Source organism: Mustelus asterias, chromosome 5 (assembly GCF_964213995.1).
Source record: "Mustelus asterias chromosome 5, sMusAst1.hap1.1, whole genome shotgun sequence".
Lineage (NCBI taxonomy): Eukaryota > Metazoa > Chordata > Chondrichthyes > Carcharhiniformes > Triakidae > Mustelus > Mustelus asterias.
The window spans coordinates 90634259-90657638 of NC_135805.1; the positions used below are offsets into that span (position 1 = coordinate 90634259).

At 37.2% G+C, this 23380-nt stretch overlaps 1 protein-coding gene across 1 annotated transcript in view; it reads left to right on the top strand.

Annotated features, from left to right (window-relative positions):
• selenoi (selenoprotein I) overlaps nt 1-12444 on the top strand; it is a 57404-nt gene extending 44960 nt beyond the window's left edge. Inside the window, exons 5-10 of the mRNA XM_078213046.1 lie at nt 1463-1725; nt 4416-4524; nt 5320-5368; nt 6215-6395; nt 9770-9952; nt 10818-12444. Of these exons, the coding sequence (XP_078069172.1) occupies nt 1463-1725; nt 4416-4524; nt 5320-5368; nt 6215-6395; nt 9770-9952; nt 10818-10883 (851 nt within the window). The 3' untranslated portion in view covers nt 10884-12444. The remainder of the gene's footprint in view (nt 1-1462; nt 1726-4415; nt 4525-5319; nt 5369-6214; nt 6396-9769; nt 9953-10817) is intronic.
• Nucleotides 12445-23380: the final 10936 nt, after the last annotated feature.

Consider the following 23380-nt stretch of genomic DNA (forward strand, 5'->3'; position numbering starts at 1 on the left):
GCAAGGCACAAGTTAGGAGTGTGATGAATAATCTCCATTGGCCTGGATGAGTGCAACTCCAACACTTAAGAAGCTCAACACCATCCAGGATAAAGCAACCTGCTAATCGACAGCCCATCCACCACCACCATTGATGCACAGTGGCTGCAGTGTGTGCCATTTACAAGATATACTGTAGAAACTTGCCAAGCCTCCTTCAACTACACCTGAACTTGTGAGCTGTACCACCTGGATGGACAACAGTAGCAGATGCATGGGACACAGCCACTTGGAAGTTTCCCTTTGAGCCCCACACCACCCTGATTTGGAACTATCGCCATTCTTTCACCGTTGCTTGATCAGAATCCTGGAGGTCGGTTTCAAACAGCATTATGGCTGTACCTATATCATATGGACTGCAGTGGTTCAAGAAGGCAGCTCATCTCTATCTTCTCGACGGAATTGGGATGGGCAACCATTGCTCACCTAGCCAGCAATGCCCATCTCTCTCAGAAGAAATTTTTTTTAAAAAAAGGTTGAGATGTTTTGGGATAATCAAAGTAGTTAATATGATCGATGGGGAATAGTAATTTTCTCCAGTGGGACGTGCAGAACCTGAGGGTATAACCTTAAAATTAGAGCTAAGCTGTACTGGGGTAACATCAAAAAGCACCTCTTCCCCAAAAGGGTAGTGCAAATCTGAAGATCTTGAGGTAGGTCAGTTGAAGTTTGAGATTGATACATTTTTGTTTGGCAAGGGTTTTAAGGATTTTTGGGTTGATGGAGTTGATACAAATCAGCCATTATGAATGCTCAGACAGGTTTGAGGGACTGAATGGCTTACTCCTGTTCAATTACTGAGGATGAATACAGTATGAACTTTATTTTTGTTGCCGACCAACATTGGCTTCCAGTTAAGTTACACCTCGACTTTAATTCTTATCTCTGTAAACGCCTCCAACATGCAAAGATGTCCGCGCTCCTCCAACTCTGACCTCCCATATTTTAATTGCTCTACTGTTGGTGGCCTTGCCTTCAGCTGCCAAGGCACTCGGCTCTGGAATTGCACTCCCCACTCCAGAAATCTCTGTCTCTGTCCTCTTTCCTCCTTTAAGGCACTCCTTAAAATCTACCTCTTTGACCAAGTGTTTGGTCATCTGCTACAATATCTTTTTGGATGACTATGTCAAATTTTGTTTTGGAATTCTCCTGTGAAGCACCTTGGGTATTCTACCATGTTAAAGATGTTGAATAAATACAAATTTTTGTTTAGAGATGTACAGTCCATGTTACATGATTTTCTTTTCCTAACCAGATATTTGCATAACCCAATGAAGAAAAATGAGGAAGATATTTGTAAAAATTGCTATATACCTGGATAGGTGGAATACAAGTAAAATACATGGTTATAAACCAAGTTTATTTCTTTTTGGGCAATACTATGGTGACTCTAACACAGTTTATCTCTATCAATTTCTGACAGACGGAGTTGATGGGAAACAAGCTCGGCGGACCAGCTCCAGCACTCCACTTGGCGAACTCTTTGACCATGGTTTGGACAGCTGGGCGTGTATATTTTTTGTAGTCACTGTCTATTCCATCTTTGGACGTGGGGAGGCAGGTGTCAGTGTTCTTACCCTTTTCTTCATTCTGTGGGTGGTGCTGTTTTCCTTCATACTTTCCCACTGGGAGAAGTACAATACAGGAATCCTTTTCCTTCCTTGGGGATATGACATTAGTCAAGTGGTAAGTGACTTTAAAAATAAAAATGTCTTGATTTATGGAGTAGTTATGTGAAACTCAATACTTCACACTATAAACACTTTTGATGTGCAGTGATAGCATGATACAAATATAACTCTATCTACTATCTACGTGTTTAGTTGTCACTTGAAGTGCATTGATTTTTGATAAACTGCCACACTTTATTGGATATCCATCAGCAAAAGTGATACTGTAATCTGGGTGTTCATCTTTGTTCTTGGTTTAATATTTGTGAATGTGGCTAATAGTTAGCAATTTTAGAAGTTTTATGCAAGTAATTATTCATAATGAAGTTTAAGATTGAGATTTTCTTGGAAAAGTTTGATATTTCATTGAATTATAACATGGCTGCAGCATAGAATAAGACCCTTTGGTACATTGATTTTTTGCTGGCTCTACAAAATCAATCTAGCAAGTCCTCTTCTGTTTGTTCCCTCTAACCCTGCAAGTTTCTTTCACTTAAAGTACTTATCTAATTCTCTTCCAAAGGCCAAAAGTGAATCTACCTCTACTACCCCTTCAGCCAATGCATTTCAGATCATAGATACATAGTTATACAAAGATGGATAGAACAGTGTATGCTACGGAAACTGATCATTTGGCTTAACTGGTCTAAGCTGGCACTTATGTTCGATACAAGCCTCCACCCACTTTACTTCATCTAAACCTATCAGTGTATCCTTCTAATCCATTATTCTCATGTGGTTATCTAGCCACCCTTTAAATGTATCTTTACTATTGGCTTCAACTACTCATTGTAGCATGTTACATGTTCTTACCATACTTTTGAGTAAAGAGGTTTCTTCTGAATTCGCTGTTGGATTTATTAGTTAATACCTTACATTTTTACTACTAGTTTGGATGTCTCCCACAAGTGAAAATATTTTTTAAAGCTACCTCCATCAAAATGCCAGCTGGTTCAGCTTTTCCTGATTAGTATATTCTCTTCGTTCTGGTATTCTCCTTATGATCACATTCACAACATTGCAATAGTTAGATGTTGTTTTCATAATTTGGAGACGAGAGCTGTGCACAGTACTCCCAAGTGTGGTCTAACCAAGCTTCTAAACAATTTTAACATCGTTACTTTGCTTTTCACTCCAAGTCTATACCTTTATAAATTAACTTAATACTTTTTGTTTGGGGTGTTAGGAACCGGCATTGCTACTTTGTGATTTGTGCATCTGTACCTCCTGAAATCTTTTGCTCCTCTAACCCATTTAGACACTTATTTTTCAATACGTACGTGGCCTCCTTAATCTTCCTAACCAAATGCACCACCGCAGACGTGGCTATGTTGAAATCCATTTTCTAAATTTCCATTCTGTGAGTTTATTAATGTATTCTTGTATTTTGTCACATTCTTCTTTTGTGTTAGCTACACCTCCCAATTTGGTGCCTTCTGCAAATTTTGAAATTATGTTTCTGATTTTGGAGTCTAAATCATTGTAAATTGTGAACAACCATGATTCCATCACTTGATCCCTGTGCAGCATCGTTAGCTGGCCTGATCAGCTACCCTTAACCCCTACCCTCAGTTTGAAATGGTCCAGCATTTGGAGTACTTTTGAGGCAAACTCAGAATTTTCTGCCTCTATCCCTCTGACTCTGACCACCACTTCAGGATTTGGTGCAAGTGCAGGTTGACCCTAAAAAGTAAATTTTATATTTGTGGACTGTTAACTGTCATTATGATTAATTCCTAGATTTTTAATAACTTTTTAAGACTCATGATATTTCAGCCCATATGGTTTGCCCCAAACTTTAATTTGCACTGGGAAAAACAAATTAAAATGGCTTGATTGATGCTTTTCATTTCCTGGTTGGCTTGTCTGAAAATTCTTCAATGGATAGCTAAATGATAAGTGCTGCACAACACTTGAATCGTCATTAAACTATGCTAGAATCAATTGCACATTGAAAGGTGACGTTCGTACCAGAGATTCTCTGAGGAGGCATTTTTTTTTAGTCAGCAGTGAGCACTCTTACTTTGTTGTTCACCTACAAAGTCCAAGCCACTAAAATCGTTGATCCCTGTTTACCTCCGCTTATTTCCTCAAGTCCCAAATGAGTGATCTTTAGGTTTGATATGTTGCTGAAAAACAGGTGAGTGCTCATAATGAGATGTTGAACTTGAAAGGCATTGTGTATGGGTTCAGCCATATTCTTCTGAGAGTTCAGTAAAAATCAAAGCTGTTTCTATAAATGTCAATCTGTTCTTTTAAAATTAAAGTATTTTAATGAAGACCAAACTGCATCGCCTCGAGGATATTAGTTTATAAAAAATTTTTTAAATGCGAAGATGCACTTCAATTCTCTGCTGTACTCCTTATGTCTACAATGTGGGAAGTGTGTAAGACTTTTATATGCTCAAGATGCAACTTGAATATGTCAATTAATGGTATTTTGTTTTGATTACTTTGTTGAATGGGCAATTCCATTTGGTGAAAATGTTTATACAACAAATTAATTGGCTTAGACTTGCCAACTTCTCACTACAGTGGTTAAGGTGACCATTTATAAAATGTCTTCTTTATAAAGCATGTTTATTTAATAATGAAATGATTTCGGTGTTATAAATCACACTCAACCACTCAAATACAGAGCATTTCAGAAAAACAGTTCACAAAAGAGAAGCCTAAAAAAGCTTACACCTCTTAATTCTCTTCCAGACCATTTCAGTTGTGTACATCATAACTGCCATAGTCGGCGTTGAAGCTTGGTATGGACCCATCTTCCTTAATTTCCAGTACAGAGATCTCTTCAGTGTCATGATTCTGGGTATGTAGCTTTAGTTAAATACGGTAAGAGTTATTTGTATGAAAACAGTATTAAAAATTCATAAAGCATGATGAAAACAGACTTGGGTTTTGCCTCTGCTTCATATAGAATGTAGATTTCTAACAATACAGAGCGAATGATCTTGATCTCAGTCCTGCTCTCGAAGGACAGTCAGTTGTATTCCTTCAGTTTGAGTAGTAGAAGGTTACTACCTTGTCCTTCTGACCCTGGAATGTTGCCTAGACCTGTCAAAGGAGTGCGTTTAAGCAAAATAACACAATTATATTCTGCATTAAAGTCTCTTTTGAAATGCTCAGCCGGTCAGACAGCATTTATGGCGAGAGAAACAGTTGACATTAAAGGTTAATGACCTTTCATCAGAACTAAACAGGAGCAGCATAGAATTGCCTAGAGCAACTTCTGGATATCCATGTTTCCCACACGTGTGGATTCCAGAGGTTGCTGTTGGTTTATGAAGAGTAAGGATACTGAATGCTGACAATGTTGCTGTCAATATCACCACAAAATCCAGGCCTTTAAATTTTCTAGTTTAGGATTGGCCAAACTTTGTGGACCATGTAAATGCATGAAATGGAGCGTCATGAACCACTTATGATGCTTGAGCACAAGAAATACTGAAGCATTGTTCCCATCTTAAACATACCATTTTTCTTTATTAGGTGACTTGGATGTGAAGATTTTCTCAGCCTGCTATTGTAAATTTATTGAAATATAGGCCACTTAGTTTAATGGATATATTCTGCTTATGTGTTGAAAGTTACTTCTATCTTCTAGGTTGTGCCTTTATCGTCACATTTCCTGTGAGTTTGTATAATGTTTTCAGGTAAGTGTCTGCTTTTGATTAATTAAAAGTTGTTCCATATTTGTAAAGTTTTGTCAAGTCTTAATGTTATAATTTGAATATTTTATAAAAATGTTAAGTATTTTAAAAGCTAATGGTTGATGCTGTGGCATTCCCTGCCCAGTGAAGCAGTTGAGGCTACCTCATTGAATGTTTTTAAGGCAAGGATAGATAAATCTTTGAACAGTAAAGGGATCAAGGGTTATGATGAGCGGGTGGGTAAGTGGAGCTGAGTCCACAAAAAGATCAGCCATGATCTTATTGAATGGCAGAGCAGGCTCGAGGGGCCAGATGGCCTAATCCTGCTCCTAGTTCTTATGTTCTTATGCTTTGAATAACCTCACTGAGCACTTGCTGTCATTCACCTCAATCATAAATTTGGTCTGTATCAGTCTCATTTATTATTTATTCTATTCTGATATTCTTTGACATTAATTTGGAGATATAATATCCAGCATGCTTACCTATTAAAGAGGTCTGAAATTCTAAATGCTACCGACGTTAGCTATGATATATTGTTGGGTGATCTCTTGCATCTGTAATCCTTAGGCCAAGTTATTAAGTGCATACAAGGAAAAGAAATGCCTTGGAAACTGAGGTTTTGTAAAATGTCCAAAAACAAAAGTAGAATAAAACTTTGGTGGGGTAGTATCATTTTTGGGGTTTGTTTTGAGCTCAAGGTTTGCATGTTTGTGGTGTTGTGTGCTGTACTGCATGATAAAGCATTCTGTTATAAACATAGCAATATAAATATTTTGGTCTAGGAAATTTGAGTAACTTGGGTAGAGTTTGACTACTTTGATTATCTGTGTTTTCCTTAATTCCTAGAGCATATAGGTCTAACACTCTGAAGCACCACTCCTTTTATGAAGCTATGCTGCCATTCATCTCACCAATATTGCTTTTCGGTCTCTGCACATTCTGGGTCTGTACATCACCATATGATGTTATAGAAAAACATCCAAGAATAGTATACTTCTTGGTTGGCACAGCATTTTCTAATATTACGGTAAGATCCAGTCATACAAATTATTTGTAGGATTTCTCATGGTTAATAGGAAGATAGCGTGATTGTTACTTTTAAGCTAATTGCTGAGAGATGCATGAAAAGAGGCGCTGCTGGAGTAGCAGTTAATGTACAGCATTCAGTGGCACTATATTTTGTAAGATAGTGGACATTAAGGGGAAATAAATCCTCAGGAACGGAAATGGTCATGTATTTCCTAAATAGCACATTAAAGGAAATTTATCTTTCATCATTACTTCTGATGTATTTGCAGCATGGTTGTCAATGGCAGCAACCCATCTAAAGATGTATTATTTACAGACCTATTCATATGTGAATGTTTATCATTTTTTTGTTTCTCATCAATTAAGTGCTAATTGGATAAATCTTTGAGGCTATTCTCAACAATGTTAACTTTCTGCTCCAGGCCATGCTGCCCCTCCTATTTGAGATTAAAAATGATGTATATCAAATATTGCCTGAAAGTTGCAGGACTGATGCCAACCATTTTATCAGTGAAATTTCTCTAATTTTCTTTGTTACCTCAATTAGTTTCCAATTGAGGATAATCCGAGTAGTCCATGCTAATGCACTTGTTAGTGAAGCACAATCTTGACTGATTTTATTTTTGCATTGGTTTACATTTTTTTTTGAGGGGTTGGGAGCTCACTTGCATAATTTAAATGAATGTAACATATTCATGCAGCAGTGTGCAGTTTCAAACACTATATATAACCTGGATGGACTTTCAGAATGTTGTTCTGTATCCAGTAGGTGTGGCTCTCTTTTTATATTGGTTACTTTGTGTAAACAGGGAGATTTGTTTACCATTATCTAACAATCTTTACTGATTGACACATGTTGGATATTAACTACACCCGCACTTTGGATGGGTAATCTTGAATGTTCATACTAAATTGTTGGATACTTTTTTAATAAGCAGGAAATTCTCAAATTTTGTGTTTCTGTAATAAAAATTGTGACCGTTTCCAGAAAATCCTCCCCCAGTAAGGTGGCAAAAAACAAGATTGACCAGTGGTCATTTCAACAATTTAGGTTCATGATTATCTTTAAATGGCATTGACCACAAGGGCAATTTAGGTTGTAAGAACACTGGGATTTATTATATTCTATATAATGTTTGACTGGATTTGTGTCTAGAAGTGAAGGCGAACCACAACTTGTCTTAACAAACTGGTCTAAATTAAACAGTTTGAACTTTATCAGCTATATGAACCTCCAGTTAGAATACATGCAAGCTCCTGAGTAACTCGTTTTTGCCAAATCATGAAAGAAGTTGGACAACAAATTATACATTAGCACCTATTGCTTATCCTCAAATGCAGTTAGCAGTACTTAAGTTTTGAGTAAGGTAACAGTTTGTAGATGGGAGTTTATTGGCAATTTAAATAAGGTTGTTGAGGCTATAAAGGCAGTTCATATGTCACAGTAATTCGATATGAAATTTACTGTTAAGATCAATGTTTAAGATTGATATTCATTGGTAATTTAAGATTAGACTTTTTAGATGGCTGACAAATATTGGACAGCTAGTTGATAAATGGATGTCATACAATTGACAGAGCAATATGATTTTTCACAATCATTTTCAATTTGAACTGCTTCATGTGATCCTTTGCTGTTGTCACTCAGCATGACATTAAAACAAAACAATGAACCTCATTAATATATCTAATCTACGTGGGGCTTCATGTTTAATTGTGGCAGTGCACGTGGAATCATGTGGTATCCTTTATTGAAGTTGCTTCACTTTTTAAAATTTGTAATGTTTTAGCTTTACTTAAATGTTGCTAGAAATTTGCAATCTTGGTATATAACTATAGCAGGAAATGTCTAATTTTGGTAGGGCTGCCAACTGTGATTAAATGTATTCCTGGAAGTTTCATCACCTTTCTTCCTCCCCATGCTCCAGCCATTTGTTCAGCCAGTGCATCCACCCTGTGATGTACTGCCTTCCTATGCTAATTGGAAAGCAAAAAGACCCATTACCCAATTGAAACTCAACTATCAGCCAACAAGGTGTTTTTTCACTCTTCAATATTTTTATATCTGGTAAAGAGAAATGTTCAAAGAAAATGACTTTTTTTAATGCCCTGATGATTTTTCTCCAGGGTTCAGCAGTGTCCTGGAGACTCCAGGCTGATCCTGGAGAGTTGGCAACAGTGTAGAGTGGCCTCATTATCACACAATAGATATTGCATACATTTCAGTTATTGTCTTCATTATATGTCCAAGAAGTAAATGGGAAGGGCCATATCTTCAATGGAGTGGCAGTTAGCGTTGGATTGCCTCTCTAATACCCACATATCTGTGCTAAAATTCTTAAGTGTCTGTCTCGCCCAACCTTCCAAACTCAGGCCGGGTGAGATTTACACAGTGCAGCCCGTTCCCTGCTCCAGCACGGAGTGAAGGAGGAAATACCCCCTTTTTTATGGCACTAATTGTTGGGGGGCAGAGGGGATGTCAGGAGTCTCTTGTGCTTCGCCGTTTGGGAGACATTCTGGATCTTTAAAATAGTTATGTTGAAGTTAGAAATAGTTTTATCCCTGCTCACTGTTAGTGGAACTGGAAAAGCCAGTTCCCAGTGTAGTTGTCCAGGGGAGTTCCCTGGGAACTTGCAAGTGGGATTCCCCCCCCCCCCCCCCAATCCAATGCTTGGGAGCCAGGAAGTTACAGACCAATTTTCACTACTCTTGTTTCTATAATCTATAAGAAAATTGCATTGATGCAGTGTGTTCATCTGCCATAACATTTCTGAAGCACAATCATGACTCTGTATTCAAACACAGCAGGTGATTAAGCATAAATTCCCACAGAGTGCAAAACACCATAGAATCATAGAATCATAGAAACCCTACAGTGCAGAAGGAGGCCATTCGGCCCATCGAGTCTGCACCGACCACAATCCCACCCAGGCCCTACCCCCACATATTTACCCGCTAATCCCTCTAACCTACGCATCCCAGGACTCTAAGGGGCAATTTTTTTTTAACCTGGCCAATCAACCTAACCCGCACATCTTTGGACTGTGGGAGGAAACTGGAGCACCCGGAGGAAACCCACGTAGACACGAGGAGAATGTGCAAACTCCACACAGACAGTGACCCGAGCCGGGAATCGAACCCGGGACCCTGGAGCTGTGAAGCAGCAGTGCTAACCACTGTGCTACCGTGCCGCCCATAAAAGTAAAAGAAACAAATGTTCTTATTGGATAAGCTTAGAACTTGGCTCGTTCATCAGGAAGGTTCCCTGTCCATTTTTTTGAAATATTGGTAATTTTTTTGGATTATAAAGAAGCGCTCTTGTCCTTTACTTGTATAAATGTAAGTAATTGCTTGTTTTCTTCTACCCTGCAGTGTAAGCTCATAGTTTGCCAAATGAGTAACACTCGTTGCCAGCCCCTCAGTTGGCTTCTCCTACCCTTGGTTGCTGGTGTGATCTTTGTGATCTCGGGTATCCTACAAGACAAAGAATATCATCTTCTTATTGTTTTGACAACAGTAATAACCCTTGCCCATATTCACTATGGAGTATGTGTGGTGAGTAGATTGTGTATTTTGCCACTTTATAAAATTTCTAGTTATGCAGTAGTTAAATAATTGCCTTTAATTGTAGTTCATAGGACACAGTAGCTTTAAAAGGAAATATTATAGAAAGATAAAGATTAAAAACCTATTTACCAACAATGATTGTTGGTAATTTCCATTTTAATTTTAGAATTAAATTAGAATTTTAGATGCTGGCTAGCTCAGTGAATTAGCATACACTTCTGGAGCTTAGAAAGTGGCCCAGAATGATGAGATAAACATGGTCCCTCTTTGCTGCTGTTTAGTTTTGTTTCTGATTAACCTCTCCATTACTGAGAAGATTTATGTCAGTTTAATTGGGTATATTTTCACTGCATTGTTGCATCAAGTTGGGTATTTGGAGCTTTTTGGCTTTGAGCTAGGCAAATTTTTAAGATGTCTTAAGTATTAATGATTTCCATAGTTGTGCTTTTGTTCTTGTGACTGAGTTTTGTCTCTATATCTTTGGTTCTTGTGATCGCAGCAGCCATGTATATTAGTGAATTAGAGAAAATGTACACTTTTCCCTGGGGAAACATGCCTTTCAAACTGGTGAACTGACAAACAGGGGTGCAACACTATTGTGATGAAAGGGAGACTGATGTGGGAAACATTCCAGCCATGAGTGACCAAACATTGAGTTAAAATAAATTGCTCAACGTGGGTGAATGTGCAAATAGCCCTAGGCAGTTTCAGAACAGTTTGTAATGAAAGTAAAATACCACAAATATCCTGTCCCTTTTTCAATTGAAAATGGAAGCAGGAATTAAATGTCATTTTCTAGGAACTGAAAACTTAAAAAAATTTGAGTGCAGTATTCTCATTTTGTCGTACACAGGTGAATCAGCTGAGCAAACATTTTAACATTTACGTCTTCTCACTGAAGAAACCGAATACAGAATGACTAGAGGAGGAACAGAAAATTGGCTTGCAGGCTTCTGAAGTATTGTAAAGAATGATCACCCCAGCAGCCTGTGAGTGCTTCAACCATCACTGCAAACTGTGTCCACTACCACCATCACCAACAATAGAAAACAGAAGATTCAGATGCTCCCTCTATAAGTATTAAAATATTGTTTTATAAGAGATTGACTGATAAAGGTTTAACTCAATTAAGTATGTAAATATACATTAACTGTGCACAAGCAAAGATTGTGTGCAATTGGCTGGCACTGGATTTTTTTTCTTTGGTGTGATGCTCCTTTCAGTGAAGTTCTATTATACCATTGGAGTCTTCAATAAAGTAGACAGTAACTTGTATCCAAGAAGACAGGCAAAGACATATTTCGGCAGACTTTCATTTTACAGATTCATCACCTAATCCTTGGGCAATGTGATTGTTTTTGCATCTTACTCATCGGAAGTTCTGTCCACATCTTTATTGCAACATGTGTTCTGAAAGACAATTCCACCTCACTTTTAACACTGGAGACTGAATGTTCACTTGCCTTTTATAAGCCCAATTGAGCAAAACTGCTGATTTTGGAAATTGCAGGTTTTTAAAAAGCTGGAATTATAATGGAGCCTAGAATGTAGGAGTTTGCCACAGTCCTTATTAAAAGCATGTATTTAAAAGTTTTTTTTTGAATGAGTAAGTTATATCATTTATGAAGAGAATTGAATGAAAATGTAAAGTAGTTTTTAAACAGTCGATTATCAGAAACAAATCAAAACCTCAAATTGCTGTTTTCACTTTTTTGTTTCAAATATTCAGTTTTGTGGTGGTGAATGCATGCCGATTTTCTACTATAAATAGTTTTCTTCAATGGAGGATTGTGCTTGAATGAAGAGTATACTAAAAGCCTCAGAGCAAGGTATACTTGGAAGGAACAAGCATGATTCGCAGTAATTGTGTTTAGTTTACAAAACACAGTTTACAAAACCAGAGGTTTTGTACCTAAACTCTGTTTAGCAAAGGCAATGAATATATTCTGTGTATTTTCGTATTTTGGCAATTACTGTCAGTCGAGGGATGGGGGAAATGTTCAGACAGATGTGCTTCATGGTGTAAGAATTCGTACTCTTGTTAATCCAATTTGATGGCTCCTTGTGTGTTAAGTACAATTTTCAGTGGTCTCTTTTCCATAGAGGTACTGTATCTCTTGGTGAAGCTTGTCATAATAAAACATTGCAATATACATTTTCTTATTACATCATTGTAATTTCTGTTCAAAATGTAGTTTGGACCAGTAGAATAGTATCAGTTCTAATATTTTGTTTACTATCTCATACTAATCACTTTGAACTGATTCCAGTTTCAGTTTAAAACAATTCAACTGGCCCAAATTAATTTATCATGAAGATAAAAATTTAAATATATTATATCTTCCATATGATGCTTGCAAATCTGCATAGTGCATCGATTTAATTTATAATTCAAAGTTGTGTTGTAGTTGCATACAATTCTATCAATAGTTTGTCTCCGAACATGAAACAACTGATTAAACTATTGTACTAACATTGACATTATTAAACCCTTTTTGTTTGACTGTTTTACCTGCATGTAGTATAAAAATAGGGAAATTTGAACCGCTTTTGTGCATTATCCACCTTTTGCAGGCTTGGACAAATCATGTTTTTTCATATTTAATATTTCACCTTTCGTTCACATGTTTATTTCTGATATTTTATACTAATGTCAGTATTCTTAGGGATGAATACCCAAAGTTCAGCTTTGGTGTCATTAAATCAGTTTGAAGCTGAACTTCAGATCATAAGTAAATAAGTGTTCAATTCGACCACACAATTTTCGACCAAACCACGTGTTTTTCCAAGCCCACTTATGGTTTGTATTCAGTGTTCGAAGGAGTCTATGACAAATAGTTTGACAGTCAACTAGACTATATCTTTGAAAGGTGCAACTCTATTCAATTATCATTTTTCTTGATCTTCAGCTTTGGTTCAGTGCGTGTAATTTATTCATTGTTGAACTTGTAGAATGAACTCTTAGAAGCGACTATTCAGAGTGCATTGGTTCAAATGGGAGACAGTGATCTAGCTGTGGTTTGGAAACCGTTTCTTGCCTGTATACTTAGACATGGGATACTGGGATGCAACATCTTTGTAGGAAGTTTTTGGTATATAATTTGAAGAGAAGCCGTTAGAAATGAAAGCAGTTGTATAGCACTAGAAACAAACACGTTTTGTACCAGATCCCATAAGGTCTGATTATTTATGGTTTCAAGCATCACTGTGTAATTCATACAGAAAGTAACTTAATTGCTACTCTCAGAATTACTACAACATTTATTAGAGACGTCATTGTTTGTTGGCTATGATAAGGTTACTATCATCTAGCTGTTTTACAGTCTATTTTATTTTCCCCTCTAGTTTCCATCTTTTTTGCAGAAGTGAGATTGTGTCCAGTGGAACATAGCTTAATAATTGTTTGATGTGAAGATTGTTGTGTGTGAACCATATCGATTCCCAACCAGCTATTGTTTTGAACAAAAATATGCAGGATACCATTTCTATTCTCGCTGTTGCTTAAAAATGGAATTGAAGGAATCCTTGTTTAAGGAGGTTATTTTAAATTACACCCAGGACCATGTTATTAGAGTAACATTACAAACTCTGACTTGGAAAATACAAAATTACTGGAGAATGTGCCTATTGTGGTGGTGTAAATGGGTTCTTCTGTTGGACACTGTAGTCATGTTAAGATATTTGAGTGACGGGAGGTGTCCACAGAGCTTGTGTGCTTCTAGGTATCACAGGATTTTGCTATATTTTTAAGTTCAGTCGAGTAACTTGTAAAAAGTACAATTTCTCCCTAAATTATAAGCTTAAAATGAAGTTCAATTAACCAGGTGTTGTGTGGAGTAAATGGTGAACATCCTTGCACTCTCTAGGGTAACATGTGGAACTGACTTTTTGTTTATTTAAAAAGGTAAATTTAGTATTGAATGTTTCCCCAATGCACTGCATATTAGTCTGTTTTTCTAAAATAGATATTTAGCGGGTGCCAATTTTTGATGTTTCTCCCAGCACCACAGTATTCTTTGGCCCTTTTTTGTTTTAAGTTGTGAAATATGTAGTGCAAAGACACAGAGCAGCTTATCGACCTTGTCTTTTTTCAGCAGTAGCATTCTAAATTTTCTAGAAAACTTCAAATGTTGGATATGTAGGGCTGATGGTCAATTTTTTAACTTTGTTTACATCCCCCTCTATTGGCACAATTGGTTAAACTGTTATTTAGCACTGAGGTCTATGAACATCTTTATATGTAATTATGAAATGCATGCAGTGACTTTTGCCTTTTGCGGTTTAAGGTGCAAGGTTGTTTCCATATATCCGAAGTACCAGAGGTCCTGTACAGTCAGAATGGTAAATTATTTCCACACACTACTTTAGTCTTTCTGTAATATTGATCCTTGACAGATATATACTGGATTCTGAAATACTTCTCAAGCATGACGTTCCAGTGTACTATGAGTTCAATTTGCGCACTGATTTTGAAGTGTTATTTGAAGGATTCAACTATATTGAGATCTGCTTTCTATCCTTTGAAAGCAGATTTTATTCATATAGGTAATGGAACATTTTGCTGCTCACTTAATACTGACATTTTAAATGTGTGGATAATTGTTTAACTGGTTTAATTATTTATGTGAATGCTTTGTAATTCCGAGAAGCCTGATTGCAGCTGAATATTCAGTGCAGGTATTCAATTATTATTATTGATGCCTAACTCCTCTTCCATACAATTAATTTAATCTGAATATCAATGTACGGTATGTTTTACTGCAGTGATCTTTTTTCTGAGACTGAGGCTGCTCATTTTCTGTCTCTTTTCACTCCCACATGTTTTCTTAAGTTTTTACAATCGTTTACTCTGAAACACGGGAGTATGAAAAGACAAGATGCACATGCTAATATATAAAACTTGGCTGATAATTAAAAACAGTTCAAGACTCATGGACTTGAAATCATTATTTCATGAATTTATCACAACATAATTTCTGATTAATGTGGCTAAGATTAATGTTTTCCCGAGGTGTAATATTAAGGAAAATCCTCAAGGTGCTCAGTTATGAATTTTCTTTCCTGAAAATCTAAAATGCTACAATATTTGAATCTGCATTTCCCATTCTTTTTTCTTGGATTAAACTGGTTTTATGAAGGGGTTTCACAAAATGGTGCATAACTTAAACAAATTTTACATTTGACAACCCCTTCTGTTAAAGTGAAAAGTTAAAGGTGAAATAAATTTGTTAACTGGTTGCAACTTAAGCTTGATGCAGTTTTCCAGTCGTTTTGTAAGCAGTGAATATACATTTTGTCTGAATCAATTCAGATTTGTTGTTTTGTCAGTCTTAGATACTTTAACCCCTTTATGACTTGTACTATTTTTCACTCCAAGGCTTTCAATTAGGTTGCATCAGGATTAGTTAGCAATTTCATGGTTGCATAGCAATGTTTTGCAGATCTCTTATTTTTAATGAACATTAAGATAAATTTGCTAAACACTGAGGGTTTTAATTTTAAATTTATTGCCTACCTTTAGCATTCCTAATTGGCATATATGCTCTGCATTGTCACAAAGTTGTTTTGTAATGTATTTGTCACTTTGATTCCTAATCTCCAGTTATTAACTGATTTAATTATTTGCATACATATCAAAGAGTTCTAAGTAACCTGAATTTTGCAGGTAGCCTTGATTAAAGAATGTTTAAATATAGTTAATTGCCAGGGCATTCTACCTTGCATTGAATGCTAGCTCTAAAGCAAAGAACATAACTTTGAGAAGAATGGGATGTGCACAGAAAAAAATGTACAGGAATGTCTTAATGTTATAAAAAATCAGTAACAAAAATTGTCTTAATTTTTAAAAATTAACTGGTATTTGTTGTGACTCAGTCCATGTTTTACCCCAGTGCAGAGGTCCCATTGATTAGGGAACAATAGGATAGAGCAAGTATCACTTTGCTGAATGAGAAAAAAGGCACAAAGAGAAAAAGGTGGCTAACTGCTACACCTGTCAATTAGGGGCTCGTGAAGGAGGGATGTCTGCTTTTTAAAACCAGTAACAGTTTATTCTTGAGCAAGAAGTTTTTTGTCAATGCAAGATTTGCTCTCATAGCCTTGAATCATATTTTCAGTGAGTTCAGCCAATCTTGTTGCAATATTTAATCTATTTTTAATTGGCTTATCATAGTGCATATTTGTAAACGTTATCCATCAGCCTTGGGAGAGAATTTTGAAAGAGCCAAGATTGCACTTCCAAAATGATGTGGTCATGGTGATGGTAAATTGGCAGTAGATTAAGTGACTGGTGTTAATTATCTTATTGTAATGGGACCATGTCAAATTGAGATGTAGCTGAGGAACTAAATCATCGTATTCAATTAAAATTGTTTGAATATGTGCAGTTCATTTGATTTCACTCCTAATTGCCAATTTGAGATTATTCTTGTATAACATACATCTCACAAACTGCTTAACTTATTGTTTCACAAGGATTGAATGTCTGATTTGCCTTTGTCCCTGACATCATAATTTTTATGAAGAACTAAGGAAACCCTTGCTGCCTTTGCTTGAACTACCCATTCTACCTCGTTAGCATTTATTAGCAATAGAATAACAACAGAGTGACTAATATAGGTCCAGCTGGTACTAATATCTTAAGATCATTACTATTGCAATGTTCTCTCCTGGAGATCATTATTTGTAACAAAAATAACATCTAAACCAGAAAGCATACAGTGTAAACTGCATGCACTTATTTGTAAACAATGTATGTAGATAATGAGGAACCTGTACAAATTTGATACTGTAAACTAAGTGTATGCTGACCCAGACATGTATTGCATGAAGAGGTACCTTGGTACACATTCTATAGCTCATTGAATTTGGTGTCGAGCATTGTCAAGAAATATAAGGCAGTATTTTGTTACATATTGTCAAGGTTTTGTATTCCACAATTGGTGCATTCATGCTTAAAATTTGAATGGACTTATAATTCAAAAATCAATAGAGCAAAATAGGATACAAAGTCCATTGATTTTTGCAGATCTTTGGTACATTAATTTCTTGATAGTTGTCCTTTTGATTTTTGTTTTCAAGTCATTAAAAGAAACACGTGATGTTTGTTTTCTCCATGAAGTAATGATCTACATTGTAATAAATAAGGAATTCACAGTACTGTTGCATACAGCCAACCTATCGTGTTCCCATTGCATAGGTATGGCTTGTTTGAAAATGTATCTGAGGTCATTCAACTTTTGTCATATATAGAAATATGACAACTTTCTTCCTGAATATTTTCCATATGCTGCCTCTTCAAAACTGTCTTCAGTTAGTTGCATTTCTTCCACTTTGCTAACCTGCCTCTCATTTCAAACTGAATTTGGCTGAGAACTTCACATAGCACACAGAATATGTCACATCCAATGGTCGTTGTGCACTGCTTTAGCAGAAGTAAAGTCCATCTCTGTTGTAGAATCCCACTCCCCTGTGGCCATCAGAAAAAATGTATGTCTGCTGTTGAATAAGGTCTATGGTAGCTTTATTTTAATTTGTAAAATGCTACTACACTATTTATTTATTGTAAAGACTAACTTTGTGGAAGTTTAATAAAGCTGGAAAACAATAGCAGTTTGATTTGCCTTTTCTTTCATAGGATACTGTAATGTGATTTCCTGAATGTAGCTGAAGTTATGCCAAGTATATATCACACTTTATTAAAAATGTCTGTCATACAAATCATTCATGTCCTTGCTCCTTAACTGCAAAATATATTAAAAGGATAATGTCTTCATGGAATAAAATCCCAAAAGTTTTTGATTAAACTCTAGATAAAATTTGCCAACACAATTGTTACTGTAACTTGGAGTTTGGATTTTTTTAATGTACTAGATCCTAGATGAACCTGAAGTTTTTTCCCTTTCAAATTTATGCAACTGGCCATGATGATTGGACTGTAAAGTTCTACTTCTTCAATATCACCTCTCTCATGGAAGAACAAACTATCTTCCTGCTGAAATTATTTGGTGATGGTTTAGTCAAGTCAAACATTTAATAGTGCATCAGTGTTGTTAGCATTAATGCAAGTCAGGTTTCTTGTAACACAATAGTCATGCTTACAACCAAAAAAATGTACCAATGGTATCCATGGCAAGCTTATGTACCTTGTAGTGTAAAAGGTATGAACTTAAATATGTTCCTGTAACACATTGACTTTTTAGCTCCTTGAGGTTTTATGCCTTTGTGAGATCATGTCTAATCTATGACTTAATCCCAAATGCCCACATTTGTCCCATATACCTTAGCAATTTTGGATAACAAATAATTTGTGGAAGAGAGTTTCAAACTTCTAGAATCTAGAAATGCAATAATCTATTATAAAGGATGTGATATATGGGTACTTAAGAAATAATGGTAGGATTGAGTAGAGTCAATATGGATTTCTGAAAGGAAAATCATTTTTGACAAACCTAGGAGTTTTTTGAGGGCATTACTCACAGGAAAGATAAGGGGTAACTAGTCAATGTTTTTTTTGGACTTTCAGGAGGCTTTAAGGTCCCAAGCAAGAGGTTAGTAAGCCATAGAGCATGTAGGATGGGGGTCATATACTCACATGCATTGAGGATTTGTTAATGGACAGAAAACTGGAAGGATAGCTGGATCATTCTCGGGTTGATAGGCTGTGACTAGTGGGTACAGCAAAAAAATCAGTTTCGTCCCCAACTGTTCACAATCTATTTCAATGATTTTAGTTGTGGGGTCCAAATAAAATATTTCCAAGTTTGATAAAACTTGATGGGGATGTAAGTTGTGAAGAGTATGCAGAGGTTTTACGGGTATTTAGACTAGTTGAGTGAGTAGGCAAGAATGTGGCTGATATGACCACAACATAATTGCTGAGCAAACCAAATCTCAGAAGGAAACTTGTCTTATGGGCCTTGCCCTTTGTGTTAAAATGAGCAAAGTACAGACCTCAGCAGAAAAGTCCTGAAATACTAGGATTTTAAAAATATTAAAAGAAAATAAGCACACAAGATTGCAGATATACAGTTAGTCTTCCAAAACATTCCCCCAAAAGAGACACTACTTTAGCAGACCCCTCCAGCCAACACTCGGATGTTTATAAAAATCCTGTCATATTACCCAAAGGAGAACTGCAGCTGTTTTAATAAAGGCTTACCACATGACTTTTCAAACTCCATTCCACTTTGCTGTGGAAATCCAAGAAACAAAACTGCTTTTCACAGTCCAAAACGTTTGTCTGACTGGATGTCTAATTCAAACTTCACCTCCCAGCTCAGAGCTGTTCTCCTCTGGGGTTTTTTCCACACAACAAATTCTCTCAACATTGACATAAAGAGGAGACATTTCCTCTTAGTAGAGTGGCCAATAACAAGGGAGCATAGATTTAAAGTAAGGAGATTGAGGGGATTTAAGGAAAAGCTTTTTGACCCCGAGGATAGCTGGAATTTGGAATTCTCTGCCTGAAAGGGTGATAGTGGTGGGAACCCTTACAATCAGTTAAGAAGCATTTAGATGAGAGCTTTACAAGGCTATGGATCAAGTGCTGGAAAATGGGATTAGAATAGTTGGGAGTTTTACAGCCAGTGCAGATATGATGGATCAAAGGGCCTCTTTCTGTGCCGCAAAGCTCTGATATGTATCCTTGAATATAATGTTTCCATTGTCCTCAGCACTTCTTTGAAAATAAAAATCCTTTGTTTCTATTTTGTCTCTGCTTTTAGGTCAATAGAAAGCGATATACTCTCGTCTGTTTTCCCATAGAGTTGAGAGAAGACACCAAGATGCAAAATGTTTCTTGTCACTTCTGAATTCCTTTTGATATTCAACAGCTGGAAATAAAACGAGGCCCATATGTATCTCCTGATGCAAATTTCTAAACTTAGTTTATTAACTTGTAAACCACTTGACCAGGAAAGTCTTACTATAAATGCATGTATCTCACACCTATACTTTTCTCAACTGTTCCAGACAAATAGTCTCCATTAACTTAATTTAATTAAACCATTTTAAGAAACGCACAGCCTCCTTCAGAGTAACACCTTATTCCCCCAAGACTATTTAAAAAAAAAAATTTCTCACCTCCCTGCAAAAAAACTGCCATAATTTCAAAAAGCTGGTGTCATTCTCTCAACCCATCTCATGACTTACTATATTTACATATACAAACAAAATCATTAGACTATAGTGCACATGTATCAACCATGAAAATATACACACGTCTGTTATAAAAATAGAATTAATTCCCATTCTTCATTTCCCAAGGTACAAACTCTTCTGAATTAACTCATGACAATACATCTGCAATTAAATTCTCTTGTCCAACCACACACAATTTGTAAATTGGTTGCAAAAATAAACACAACAATCTGGCATTTTTCAAAATTTCTCATGTCAAAGCATTGTGGTCAGTATATATAACGCTGAAGAATTGTTTGCAGCTTTAAAATGCTGCAAATCTAGCATCAAACTTAGTCTCTTTCTCTAGAATATTCCATCTGATGTATATTCAACCTAGAAATATCCTATTGACTTCTCAATTCGTAGTTCATCTTTTGTAGCCACACAGCATCAGCACTGGCGTCAATAGCCAACTTTAAATTGCTTTGTATAATCGGGTCCTGATTGAAAGCTGTACTAACAACTACACATTCTAACTGTTGAATGCATTTTGATATTCTTGTATCCACTGGAATTTTGTTTTTTTAGCAATCCAGTCAGTGGAGTAACTGCACTGTTGAAATTCAGCACCAATTTCCAATAAAAGCCACTCTGGTTGAGAATTCCCAAAACTCCCCTTTTTTTGTGGATACTGGTAATTCCAGAATAACTTACTTCTGCATCTTGTGAGGCCACTTGACCATGTCCAACAGTATGGCCTAAATGGGGAAAACTCCTACTTTTGATGAATACCATCAAATTATCAATATAACAGGATGATTTATCCGTGTGGAAGCAAGTCATCCTCGGCTCTAAGGGATTGCCCAAGAAGAAGTCGTTGCTAAGTGATATTGTTTCTCAAAGCTTTCCCAGTATTGATATCAAATTGATTGGCCTGTACTTGCTGAGTTAACACTCTTCCTTACACTCTGAATTGAACAAGGCTGTAACATGCAATTCTCCAGTCATCCGTGGGGGACACGGAGTTGGGGGTAAGGTGTTGGCGTGGATTGGCTATCTAACAGGAAGCAGAGAGTTGGGATAAATGGGTGCTTTTCTGGTTGGCAGTTGGTGACGAGTGGCGTGCCGCAGGGATCGGTGCTGGGGCCTCAATTGTTTACCATTTACATAGATGATCTGGAGGAGGGGACTGAATGTAGGGTATTCAAGTTTGCTGATGACACGAAGGTGAGTGGGAAAGCGAATTGCGTGGAGGACGCGGAAAGTCGGCAGAGAGATTTGGATAGGCTGGGCGAGGATCTGGCAGATGGAATATAACGTTAGCAAATGTGAGGTTATCCACTTTGGAAGAAATAATAGTAAATTGGAATATTATTTAAATGGAGAAAAATTACATCGTGCGACTGTGCAGAGGGACCTGGGGGTCCTTGTGCACGAATCGCAAAAACTCAGTCTGCAGGTGCAGCAGGTGATCAAGAAGGCGAATGGAATGTTGGCCTTTATCGCGAGGGGGATAGAATATAAAAGCAGGGAGGTCTTGCTGCAACTGTACAAGGCACTGGTGAGGCCGCAACTGGAGTAGTGTGTGCAGTTTTGGTCCCCTTATTTGCGAAAGGATATATTGGCCTTGGAGGGAGTGCAGAGAAGGTTCACCAGGTTGATACCGGAGATGAGGGGTGTAGCTTATGAGGAGAGATTAAACAGATTGGGTCTGTACTCGGAGTTTAGAAGGATGAGGGGTGATCTTATAGAGACATATAAGATAATGAAGGGGCTGGATAGGGTAGAGGTGGAGAGATTCTTTCCACTTAGAAGGGAAACCAGGACTAGAGGGCACAGCCTCAATAAGGGGGGGCCGGTTCAGAACAGAGTTGAGGGGGAATTTCTTCTCTCAGAGGGTAGTGAATCTCTGGAATTCTCTGCCCATTGAAGTGGTGGAGGCTTCCTCGTTGAATATGTTTAAATCACGGGTAGATAGTTTTCTGATCGATAAGGGAATTAGGGGATATGGGGAGCAGGCGGGTAAGTGGAACTGATTCGCTTCAGATCAGCCATGATCTTGTTGAATGGCGGGGCAGGCTCGAAGGGCCAGATGGCCTACTCCTGCTCCTATTTCTTATGTTCTTATCCCTGAAGCTAAAGACGATTGGAAGCTACCAGTGCAAATTCCACCCTTTTTTCCCTCAGCATCCTTGGACACATTCCATTGGTCCTGCTGATTTATTTAATATCTCTCATCAATGCTTAGCCTATGTGGAATCTCAGCTACTTATTTCAATACGGCTACCAGCATAATCTTTCTTGGTAAAGACAGATTGAAAGTACTAATTTAGCCTTACCCTCTTATTCCATGTAGCTATTCTCAGATCTCCTCACTTTTACTATTTATATGAAGACTTTTGGGTTTCCTTAGCTGCCAGTTTCTTCCATACTCAATTTGCCTCTCTAAATTTCTTTCTCATATTCCCCTCTGAACTTTTCATTCATTTTGGTTCTTTCTTGACATTCTGTTGTTTACCTGACATCTGTCACATGTGTCCCTTTCCAGCACTATCTTGCTCTTTATTGCTCATTATTCAGGGAGTTTTGGTTGTACCCAAACCAACCCCTCCAGGCCTATTGTTCAGTTAGTTTTGCCTGTCAATCTTTGATTCCAATTTATTTGGCACAGATCTGTTCTCATTCCACTGAAATTGGCCCACGTCCAATCAAGTATTTATTTTTACTCTAGATAGCTGCTTGTCCTTTCCCTGGTTAACCAAAATCTTATACTTCAATCACTGTTCCCTAAAAGTTCCTAACCAAACCTTGAGGGTGGTAGAACTGGAAGGAGAGATGATTCATGATTTCAGAAGGAAATTGGATGGATATTCAGGGGAATGAGACTGACTAGGTTATTCTAGAAAGCTGGCACGGACTCGGGCCGAATAGCCTCATTCTGTATCAGTGGTGATCTAGTGGTTAGAATTCAGCGCATTCATCAGCGTGGCCCGGGTTCGATTCCTGGTTGGGTAATGGAGATTTATTGCTCTCGACCAAACCGTTAAGACAAACCTGATTTACTTACTGATTGAAAAAAGGAAACTGCAGAAAGAGACGGATAGATATAGGCTGCAGTGTGCGAACTATAGAGATGGTGATGCAAAGAGCAGAATTTCTAGGGTAATGAACAGGAGATAGAGGGGATTTGAGGAAAAACCTTTTCACCAGAATGTGATGACAATCTGGAACTCTGTCTGAAAGGGTGGCAGAGGCGGGAACCCTTAGAGCATTTAGATGAGCACTTGAAACACC